This window comes from Lactuca virosa, chromosome 5, assembly GCF_052849685.1.
Source record: "Lactuca virosa cultivar CGN04683 chromosome 5, Lactuca_virosa_CGN04683_v6, whole genome shotgun sequence".
Taxonomy (NCBI): domain Eukaryota; kingdom Viridiplantae; phylum Streptophyta; class Magnoliopsida; order Asterales; family Asteraceae; genus Lactuca; species Lactuca virosa.
Genome location: NC_136430.1, coordinates 387,518,608 through 387,529,294, shown reverse-complemented (window position 1 = coordinate 387,529,294; position 10,687 = coordinate 387,518,608). Strand labels below are relative to the sequence as shown.

Sequence of the window (10,687 nt, the reverse complement as noted above, 5' to 3'; positions counted from 1 at the left end):
TGCATAACTCGTACTTCAACCAAGAACAAGTAATGTATAATTCAGATCCACTTATGAATGAAATTCCGTACATCACTCATTGAATTTCAATGGATCACATTTCGCACCAAAAGATCGTTGGTTGATTATGCCGGTCACTAGCTTTCTCATTGCTAACAAGTATAGTGTAATAGTTATTTTTCTAAGCAAAGATAGTCCATCAACATGTTTTCCACTATGGCTTGGTCCCCAAGACATCTCAACTCATAGAGTTGTTGTTGTTGCTCTTGTTAGAGGTGATAATTATGTGAAGGTTGATTTACATGGAGCATATCCAATGCCTACTATTTTGCCACTTTGGCGTCACAACAGATCATTACGGTCTGCTGGATGGGAAACTGTTTATGCTGCTCGCCTGAATTCATACATTTCTCCATTTGCAACACATAGTATTGTAACAATTCTACAGTTATAATATCTGATAATTAATAAAATCAAGTTTATGTTTTGTTGTTTATAATTATTAAGATCTTTATAAATAAAAAAAATTGTTTTTTTAATTTAGCAAACATATACGAAGTCTAATTGAAAATTTACGTCACAAATTCCATAGTTATTTGGCTTTAGCTACGGAATTTCATGTTTTTGCTATGAAATTTTTCCGTATCTAAATCGAAAATTTTTTGTAGTGTATATAGAAAACAATACATATTTTCTAATTATATTTTTTTAATAGAGATGCGTATTGGACGGTTTGGTTTGGTTATTGGCCACGGTGAACCTTATTGCTATCAATAGGAACAATCATGAGATTATCGGTTAACAATAATTACATAAAAAAAATAATTTTAACAAACCATGTAAATCTATATTAAATTTATTGTTTACATATAATTAAATATATAAGATTATTGACTCGGTTTCCTTGTAAAACAAAAGTATGAGGACAAAAATTTGACTTGATTATGTTTTTATGCAATTCCTTAAAAAGTAAATTTTGAAAGATAAATAAAAGTATGAGGACAAAATTTGAAAACATAATTGGAACATATTAAGTAAAAGGTTTAAAATAAAATTTTGAAAAACAAAAGGTAAATTTTGAAAGATAAATAAAAGCATGAGGACCCTCTTTGAAAATTAAAATATCATTATATTGGGGATTTATATACATGAGATTTGATTGATGGAAGACTGTCTTGCAATAATTATTCGTGCATATAGATATTTATTCGTGTCTATAGAATTACCCTTTAGATATGTATATTTTTTTTTGTACAATCATAAGCATTGTGTTTGATTGAAAAACTCTAACTACGTCCAATCATAGAAAGGGTGATTAGGTCATGGACGGAGAGAATAATTATTATCCAAAGCACTGTTAAATGGACCAAGGAACGTTCGACCCCTGAATCAAAAGGTAACTCTCACCTGATTCTCTCACTCGACTACAAATCCCCATCTTCCTCAATATCAAAATTTCCCTGCTTTCTTTCCAACTCTTGGATCGCCAAACCAGATAAATGGTTCGGGATTATACGGCTTAAAATCCTGCTTTCCCTATCCTGCCAAGCTTGTTGCTGATTCCGGGATACAGTCGTCTTCGGTCCATTTTCGGTTAGAAAACCCATTTCCGTTTCTAATTTTGTCTGAATTTTGTCGCTACTTTGGTTTCCAATTTGTAATTTTAGAAAGAACGGGTAACGATAGAGGGGCATAGGAGAAATTTTTAGGGCATTTTTGGGGGTTTAGAGATTGTCGAGCAAATTGAATGTTTATTCTTCAAATGATTGAATCGTATTGGGTTTAAGGGCTATGGATAATCGTATGGGTTGTATTCTCGATTGAAGATTATTTCATAATGAAGCGGGTAATCATGGTTATATAACATGGTGTTACTCCTTCCGTTCTGATTTATGATGCCAAAACTTGTCAGGCTGCTAAATTGATCTGGTTTTTGTAATTCTCGTTACAATGGTTAAATGCCGTTTGCACTTTTTTTTCTCTGAAACATTAGAGGATGCACATCAATTGTAAAGTAAAAGAAAATGTCCGATTGATTTCAAGAGTCTAGGTGTAGTTCACCTTTTGTAATGGCGCTGCTTAAACTCTTCCAACATCTAGTGTTTTGTTTGGCTGAAAATCTATAGTGAATTTTTTTCTGGTGCTTGCAATGCATGTATACTCGATTATTGTAATGTCCAAATGAGTATACAACTGTCTGTCTTTCATAGACGTTTAATGCTTTGTTTATGTATACAGGAACTACATCATCAAAAATGTACGATGAATTGATGATTCTTTTAAGGTTTTCACTTTTCATATATGTTGCAAATTCTGTGCAGTTCATTTTCTTTGTTATGGAGGTGGTAAATTAATGGACAACTGCCCTTGATGCTGTATTGAGCACAATCTTCGTGGGTAGTGAATCTGATATGATCCCTAGGTTTTCAGTGTCTGAAACTCCTGGTGTTACTGGAGATAGTATGGACATTGATGGTGATCCCTTTCATCACTCAGTAAGATCATCTTTTTATAACTTTCTTCTTGTGAATTCTTATTAGCTATGGCGTCCATTCTTTTCACAATGTTCCTTAAAATGCTTATCATACATTTTTACAGGATGCGAATCCAAAGATACTTGAGGCTGATGTGGAGTTATCTCGCCATCGCATATCTGTATTCCTTTCTACACATACTGCCTATGAGTTGCTTCCAGAATCTGGAAAGGTTTGATGCTTGAACAATTCTCTTATGTCTATTATCTTTACATATTGGTAATGAATAATGATGCTTACTTGTTTATTTTCACCCTTTGCATTTTGTAGGTTGTTGCTTTGGATGTTTCCCTACCTGTTAAGCAAGCTTTCCATATTCTCTATGAACAGGTAACATTGCATGGGTCATTTCTCTTGTTATGTACATACTCTTTGTGACTTTTCAAGTTGTGTATTCTATTTTGAAGTTAATGTTTCATGGGTCGGATCCAGTTTATAGCTTCAATATCTTGATACCTTCTCATTTACTTTTCTTGTGCTTGATGTAAAGTAAAGACCTACTTTTTCCACGAGTTCCTCTTGAAGATAGCATTGCACATTTTGCATGTGTTTCATGAGCATGCACTTGTTTCTAAGGAAACTGTATATTGTTACAAAAATGTGATTGCATATTTGGTTGCATTTGTGTAGAACATTACTTCTTAGCAATCTAAATATTTATGCGAAATCTCATTTCACCATTGGTTATTAGAGATGTAATTTGAAATTTCGGACCACTCTATGTAGCTTACACAAGCTTGAGGTCAAGATGTGGTCTTTTACATGGCTCCTAAACTTTGTTTCATGGTGAGTTAGTTATATACCTAACAAACCTTGTTAAAGCATACTAAAGCACATAAACATATTCATAAGAATTTTTTAATACCACACTCAAACTCCTTACCAATACACCCGTGCTAGAGGAGAAAGAAAGTGCAACATGAAGAGGGTAAGGATGATATAATAACAAAAGAACAGCTTACAATTCAAAAAATCATCAGGTAGAGAGAGAAGAAGAGGTCAATCTATAAGGAAAAAGAATAATAATTTGGAATTTTCTGGAGCCAATTTTGATGACCGAAGTAATAGTGACTACATGCAAGAAACACATGGATCAAGAAAGGACAGAATTGAGGTAGAAAAGGGAAAGATTTTATGGCAAGATTCTCTTTAGAGAGAGTAGAAAGCAAACGATACTCCTCAAAATGATGTAACTTCACTACTTAACAGACATTACTCCAACAGAATCTCTAACTACTTTTTCATTTAGTTTGCCATTGTGTGTGACTAAAGCTGGTTCTGGTTAACTGAATTAGCCCTTCTCCCTTGTTTTATAATTTATACATGAACAGCATTGGAGGCTTAATAGTAATAGTCTACTTTTTTTTTTTTTTTTTTTTTTTGTGAGTCTTGTGATTAAGTTGTTTGCTTTAAAGTTCCATTAACTAATGTGGGTTTATAATATTGACAGGGAATTTCAGTCGCCCCTCTTTGGGACCATAATGTTGGTCGATTTGTTGGAATACTGAGTCCATTAGACTTCATCTTGATTCTTAGAGAGGTATAGATAGCACTTTCCTGACAGATTCAGTTACTGTTTTAGATAAAATGTTTTGATTACATGATATCCATTTTATGTGAATTGTAAGTATCTTATTACAATAACAAGTTGTACTAAATTCCAGCTGGGGAATCATGGTTCTGAGTTGACTGAGGAGGAGCTTGAGACCCATGCCATATCAGCCTGGAAAGAGGGAAAATTACAGCTTACAAGGAAATTTGACACGAATGGACCATTGAATCCAAGACGTCTCATTGATGTAACTCTCTTTTCTATTCTAATGATTCAAATTGTTAAGTCAGATGCGATGTGAACTTTTTATTTATGTAATTTTAATCATCTTTACGATTTTAGCAATCCTAATAGTAGAGTATGTTTGCCTTTTCATGAATCAGACCACTTTTTATGTTGTTTTAATGGTTTTTGAGTGGTGTTAATGCAATGCAGGCAGGGCCTCATGATTCTTTAAAAGATGTTGCTTTGAAACTGTTACAAAACAAGGTTGCTACAATTCCAATCATCTCACAGGATGGCTCAGTCCCACAGCTCCTACATTTGGCTTCCCTAACTGGAGTTCTTAAATGTAAACAAACTTTTCCTTTAGACTTGAGAAACCAATTAATATATTTTTTTTTTCTAACAAAAGCAAGCTACCAATTCCTTCCAGGCATCTGCAGACATTTTAAACATTCGCCTGCTTCCTTGCCAATACTTCAACAACCAATCTGTTCAATTCCTTTGGGCACGTGGGTCCCCAAGATTGGGGAATCAAATGGTCGCCCGTTTGCAATGTTGAGAGCCAATGCTTCTCTTAGTGATGCCTTGTCTCTACTGGTTCAAGGTAATTAATAAAAACAATAACTTATGTTATAATGTGATATGATTAAATTAAATATATACTACATGGTATTGTGTTTGTGTTGTTGGTTTTTATGATTTACTACTTATTTTCCATGACAGCTGAAGTGAGTGCAGTTCCTATAGTGGATGAGAATGACTCGTTGCTGGATATATACTGCAGAAGGTAAATATTTAAAAGTCTACTTACTTCCCTGTAAATATACATGCATTTTTTTTAAAAACTTAAAAATATGTTTTTTTTTTTTTTTTGGCATTTGACCTTGACAGTGATATCACTGCTTTGGCCAAAGACAGAGCATATGCCCAGATTCACCTTAATGAACTCAGCATTCATCAGGTAGCTTTTATTTTCATCATTCCTGATTTCTAGTTTTTGTAAATTGTAATTTAATATATCTATGACCATGATGTTGATATTCATAATTATCCTAATAATGTACACAGGCATTACAACTGACTCAAGAAGCAAGTGCATCATATGGGTTTTTTAATGGACAAAGATGTCACATGTGTTTGGGATCTGATCCACTGCATAAAGTTATGGATAGGCTTGCTATTCCTGGTAATTTATTTACCTCACAACTTACTTATATTCATCTACTTTCTTTTCATCATTCTACTTTCAAAAATCTACCAATTACAAACTAAATTTCACATCTACAATTGGATAGATTCTTCAAAACATTATTACTAAATTACTAACGTTGGTTAGAGTCTACAAATGAAAACTATTGACATTACAAAGTTGTATATGAGATGCGTTATTGATGTTAATTTAGCTGGCATAATGCATGCAGGAGTTAGGAGGCTTGTTATAGTGGAAGCAGGAAGCAAGCGAGTAGAGGGCATCATTTCATTAACTGATTTATTCAGGTTTTTGATTGGATAGTCCTCCACCTCCACCTCCACCTCCACCTCCACCTCCCATCATATCAACTAAAAGATGTGTATGTTGACTCTTTGGTTGGTACAAGTTTCCAGCTTTTTGCCTCTCAACTTTTCTTTTTCTTTTTTCTTTTATTATGTTATTAGTTTAAAAAGAAATTTCTGTAAATTCAAGAGGATTCTCAATGTTTTTTTTTTTTTGGCCCACACATCAATGTAAGGCATCATTCTCAACTCAACTCCCAAACATGTCCCACGTATTAAGCCCATTTTTTACATAGGACATATTGATATTGTACTGTGTTTAGCATGCATTCAACTTTGTGTTTAGCATGCATTCAACTTGGACTGACTTAGTGGGTCAAAAAATATTGAGGTTGACTTCAGTGGGACTACAATTACAAAAAAAGTGCTATGTGTAGTTACTCGAGATCTACCATATGTGGAAAAGATGTGAATACCTTATTTCCTAATATGTTTACATATATAGATAAACACATGTTCTCATACAAGTATTGGGATTTTGGTATATAGATTTCAAGTTTACTATATTTACATATCATATGCAAACAAATTATATATACAATTGAATGTCTTTGAGCTTCAGAAGTAGAAATTTAGTTGCCCTTTGTATATGTTTCTTGAAAGTTTGTTGCTTTTTGGGTTCCAATTTAGTTTAGGCGTGAACAACTTGATGTATGTAACAAATTGCTTCTTGTCGAATGATGGTTGTTCCTTCAACAAAGTTTATAACGATGGACCTTTTCAATCAAACTTTCAACTAATAATCAAATATGGTTAATGCCACCATGTAAAAATACTTGAAAAAACAAATAGGATGTCTATATGATAAAGTGATGTCTTTTTAACCAAATTTTAGTTGCAAAAATCCAAAAAGAGACATTTTTTTAAAATGTGGATCATTTTCACATAGGAATGTTCAAAAATCATTTTCAAAGCAAAAGAGTTATTTCGTAGAGTTGATCTACAGAAATACACAAGAAAATATTAAAAAAACTCATAGTAAAACTAAATAGTAATTTCACCTGTGAAAATCAAAAACAGTTTTTATTTTTTTTTGAAGTTTTCTTTTGTGGTAGGAATTAAATGATATTTTAATTTTATATTATTTCCATTCAACTCCGATTAAATCGGATCTTGATTGCCTTATCAAGTTTTCATGACAGTTGTGGTTGAAAACCTTTTAGGACTTTTTTTCATCAGAGACGTGGTGGATGTTGTTAATACACAAGATGCTCTTTTAGTAATAGTAGATTGTCATGATATAACACGTCACACAAAGCAAGCCACATATGGCTCTTAAAGTTTAAATACGTTTTACATCTTTTAATTTTGCTAGTAAACACACAAAATAGCTCCACATCATCATTTCATCTTCAAGCATCTTCTCCTGCACCTTTGACTTCTAATCAGATCTCACCTGCCATAAATCAATAATGGTGTTTGAGTACATACTCATACCCTTCATCAATTTTATTTAATTCTTTAAAAAAAAAATATATATATATATATATATATATAAATATACCGATGGTGAACGGGAACCAGATATGCTTTGACTTGGGCTCCTATCTCCACCATAGCAATGAGTCTGCTCAATAATTAGATCCAACATCAAAACAAAGATTCTATTTGTAACAACACATAAATAGCAACATACTTTCAATTGTCGCATTGTACTTTAAGTATTTTACTACTTTTTTCAAGTACAATGTTTTAATAATGAGAAATTGTACGTTGCTATTTCTTGCATTTAAACCAAAACTTACAGATGATGGTGGTGTAGGCGATCTTGATGGAGATCTGCAAAAATTTCCATAAAAGATAAAAGAAAAAAAAAACAAAAAAAACCAATTCATTAGCCACAAAATCCAGAATCCCAAAACAATCAATAACAATATTTTCCATATGGTCTTCAATTGTTACACAAAGTTCACCACCTTTCACCATCATCAAAAGTCAAAACTAATTCCCCTATGCTATAAATATTTTCCACTATATAATATTCATATCCACCCACTTCTTATCCAGCCTTAACCACAGTTAATTTACCTTTTTCTTATCAAGTTTAGTGGATAAAAGCCAAGTTTGCGCCCAAAATCCCATCAAGAATCCACAAGAACGCCGTGGAATCCACATCTAAAAAATTAAAAACAAGATAACCCTTCACAATCATGGCATCCAAAACCAAGGGCACCTTTTTAAAATCCTTCCAACAATCAAACCCCACATCCACCTTTTCAATAGCAAAGACTATTTGTAACTAATATGGGAGGGAAAGTTTTGGTAAATAAAGTGGTAGCCATTTAGCAACTATATGGTGAAATTATTAATTATGAAATGAAGACGAAAAAAGAAACTGGATCATAAGTAACGACTAAAAAAGGAAAGAACAAGAACATTGTTGTTAAAGTAGGTAGGTACCTTGAAGCAGATTTAGATCGATAAGAAACAGATCTAGATCGAGACCTGCTTCTGCTGTCAGAGCTGTAGCTGTGACTTGGACTTCTGCTTCTTGAATAATATGGACTTGGGCTTCGGCTCCTAGACTCATTGTGTCTTCTACTATCATACTCCTCCACCTGTTGTCAATAAACCAAACCACCAAGTTATTCATCATAGCATTCATCAAGTCCTAACTTTTCTTAAATGTTTTTTAAACAACATTTATCCAAACAACACTTAATAAAAAAAAAAACATCATATTCATACCCGTATGTAGGCCTTGGAGAAGTGGTTCCGGAAAAGTGAGTCATCAAGTTTCCTTACCTACAAAAAAACAATAACACCTATTAAAAGAGCTTGCATTAGATTAAAACAACTAAACTATAGAGAAAAACAAACCGCATATTTCATATCATCATAGTTTGTATAGTCCACAATCCCCCTCATTCCTGCAAAAAAGTATAATCAGCCTTATTTGTAATTTGAAGGATCATATACAAATAAAAACTACAACTTACTCACCATCACGATCACGGAAAACTTGAGAGAAACAAACATCACCAGCTCTACGCATGTGATCCTAAAAATAACATTTTTTTTAAAAAAAAATCCAGTTAGGATTCGGAAACACATAAACAAAACTATCTGACCTAAAATGTCAACCAAACCAACCTTCAGATCTTGCCATGAAGCAGAAGATGGTAATCCAGTCACATAAACTGCAATTCATTACGAAAATTTGAAATGTTTTGGATAGATTATTAGAAGGGAATAAGCAAAAAAAGAAGGAGAATGAACAAACCACGATAGTCAGTGCGCCTTGATAGTCCTCCATGGCTACCACCTCCACTGCTGTGGCGATCTATGGAAGATGAAGCTCTCCCACCATGTGCAAATTCAACCTTCAATTCAAGAAAACACAAAAGAAACCAATCAAAAACATGAAACTAAGTTATTGATGAATTAAGATTGGTTTCGTTGACTAACTCGTAAGCGTTGACCATCAAACTTATAGCCATCACGTCCACAAATCGCATCTTCAGCATCACGAGGATCTTCAAACTGAAATGAAAAAAAAGGGATGAAAAGAAATGGTTGAAAAATCCTTTTAAGAAGAATGGAAGAAAATGGGTTAATGTGATGAAAATAAATGGTTGGAAAAAATCCTTTTAAGAAGAATGAAAGAGAATGGGATATGTAGTTTACCTCTACAAAGGCAAAAACAGGGGGTCTAGGAGGAATTTTCAGATCGATTTCAACAATGGGTCCATACTGTATGAAAAAAACAAAATCAATATAAAAAATTGGAGATATCTTGGTTTCAAAGTAAAATAATGAGTTACAAAGAGAGATCAGAGAGAACCTTGTAAAACAAATCTTCAATTTCTCTTTCACGAATATCACCAGGAAGATTACCCACATAGAGTGTACGACTTGAGCGACCCATGTTTTTTACCAAAAAATGTGATGATCTGATACAATAACAACTTGATTTTAGATAATGTTACAGAACTATGCATACCAGAAATTTGAAAGATTAAAATTATCGAATAGAGGAGGAAATTACTATGAGCTATATCACCAATAATGAACTTAATATGCAGTTAAGTACAGATACTTGTCAAGTTTTAAAAGAACTAATTTAAATTCTGGTCTGGATAGTTTACATCATTCAACCACAAAATTCAAAGTGAATCCTTACAAAGTAGCCAAAAATTACAGGTCTGTAGAAGTTAATTCAACATATAAATGAACCTAGAAAGGATACTCGAGGTTAAAAACCCAAATATAATATTCTACAAAATATTAAAAACTACTATATTCAAAAAATTTATGATAATAATAAAATTTAGTTCTAAAGGCCATAGGAATCAACAACCTAACAAAATCGTAATATGCATGATCCTAAGAGGAAAGCAATCGAGCAAGCAAAACCCTAACAGCGATTACCGTATTTTCAAATTCTATTAACGGATTAATCCATATAAATATGTAAGGAAATCAAAGACGCAAAGTATTTGATCTAAAAAAGGTATTTAGGCCGAAATCAATCGACTGCGCTACTATTGCAAAAGGAAATACCTTCTGAAATCTAGGAGTGGCAGATAAACAAAACGTACTTGTGGAAGGTTCGAGTTCTTTAAGTGGTGGACACAAGACAACCTTGAAAAAGTTGATATAAATACACAAACGGGAAATATTGTTAAAAATAAATAAATAAATAAATAAATAATAATAATAATAATAATGAAAGAGTAAATTACACGAGTGGTCCATGTGGTTTGGATTAATTTGCGCTTTTGGTTTTTAACTTAATTTTTTAACTCGGAAGGTCTTTACTATTTGTTTTTGTTGCGCGCTTGGTCATTGTCTAACCTAAAAAAGACTATTATGCCCTTAT

The 10,687-nt window shown here is 32.9% G+C and overlaps 2 protein-coding genes across 7 annotated transcripts; one reads left to right on the top strand and one right to left on the bottom strand.

The window, feature by feature from the left end:
* The first annotated feature begins 1,263 nt into the window (after window positions 1-1,263).
* LOC145117691 (sucrose nonfermenting 4-like protein) lies at window positions 1,264-6,105 on the top strand. 2 transcript variants are annotated; one of them, XM_079053999.1, is made up of 12 exons: window positions 1,264-1,396; window positions 2,322-2,495; window positions 2,599-2,706; window positions 2,805-2,864; window positions 3,985-4,074; window positions 4,199-4,333; window positions 4,522-4,657; window positions 4,742-4,915; window positions 5,035-5,098; window positions 5,203-5,272; window positions 5,380-5,497; window positions 5,733-6,105. In XM_079053999.1, the coding sequence occupies exons 2-12, from the start codon at window positions 2,412-2,414 to the stop codon at window positions 5,822-5,824; spliced, it is 1,131 nt and encodes a 376-aa protein (XP_078910125.1). In that variant the 5' UTR covers window positions 1,264-1,396; window positions 2,322-2,411; the 3' UTR covers window positions 5,825-6,105. The 2 variants fall into 2 exon arrangements, with proteins under 2 accessions (XP_078910125.1, XP_078910124.1); XM_079053998.1 differs by having other exon boundaries at window positions 1,276-1,593.
* A 974-nt stretch (window positions 6,106-7,079) lies between these two features.
* LOC145117690 (serine/arginine-rich splicing factor SR30-like) lies at window positions 7,080-10,449 on the bottom strand. Of its 5 annotated transcripts, XR_013712753.1 has the most exons (14): window positions 10,369-10,449; window positions 9,650-9,758; window positions 9,493-9,558; window positions 9,274-9,348; window positions 9,089-9,188; window positions 8,959-9,005; window positions 8,809-8,866; window positions 8,686-8,735; window positions 8,554-8,610; window positions 8,266-8,423; window positions 7,894-7,980; window positions 7,611-7,644; window positions 7,370-7,432; window positions 7,080-7,261 (listed from the first exon to the last, which is right to left on the bottom strand). XR_013712753.1 is itself a non-coding variant. In XM_079053995.1 (13 exons), the coding sequence occupies exons 2-13, from the start codon at window positions 9,731-9,733 to the stop codon at window positions 7,247-7,249; spliced, it is 807 nt and encodes a 268-aa protein (XP_078910121.1). In that variant the 5' UTR covers window positions 9,734-9,758; window positions 10,369-10,449; the 3' UTR covers window positions 7,080-7,246. The 5 variants fall into 5 exon arrangements, 3 of the variants coding, with proteins under 3 accessions (XP_078910121.1, XP_078910123.1, XP_078910122.1); XR_013712752.1 differs by having other exon boundaries at window positions 7,611-7,980; XM_079053995.1 differs by lacking the exon at window positions 7,894-7,980.
* Between the last annotated feature and the right edge of the window lie 238 nt (window positions 10,450-10,687).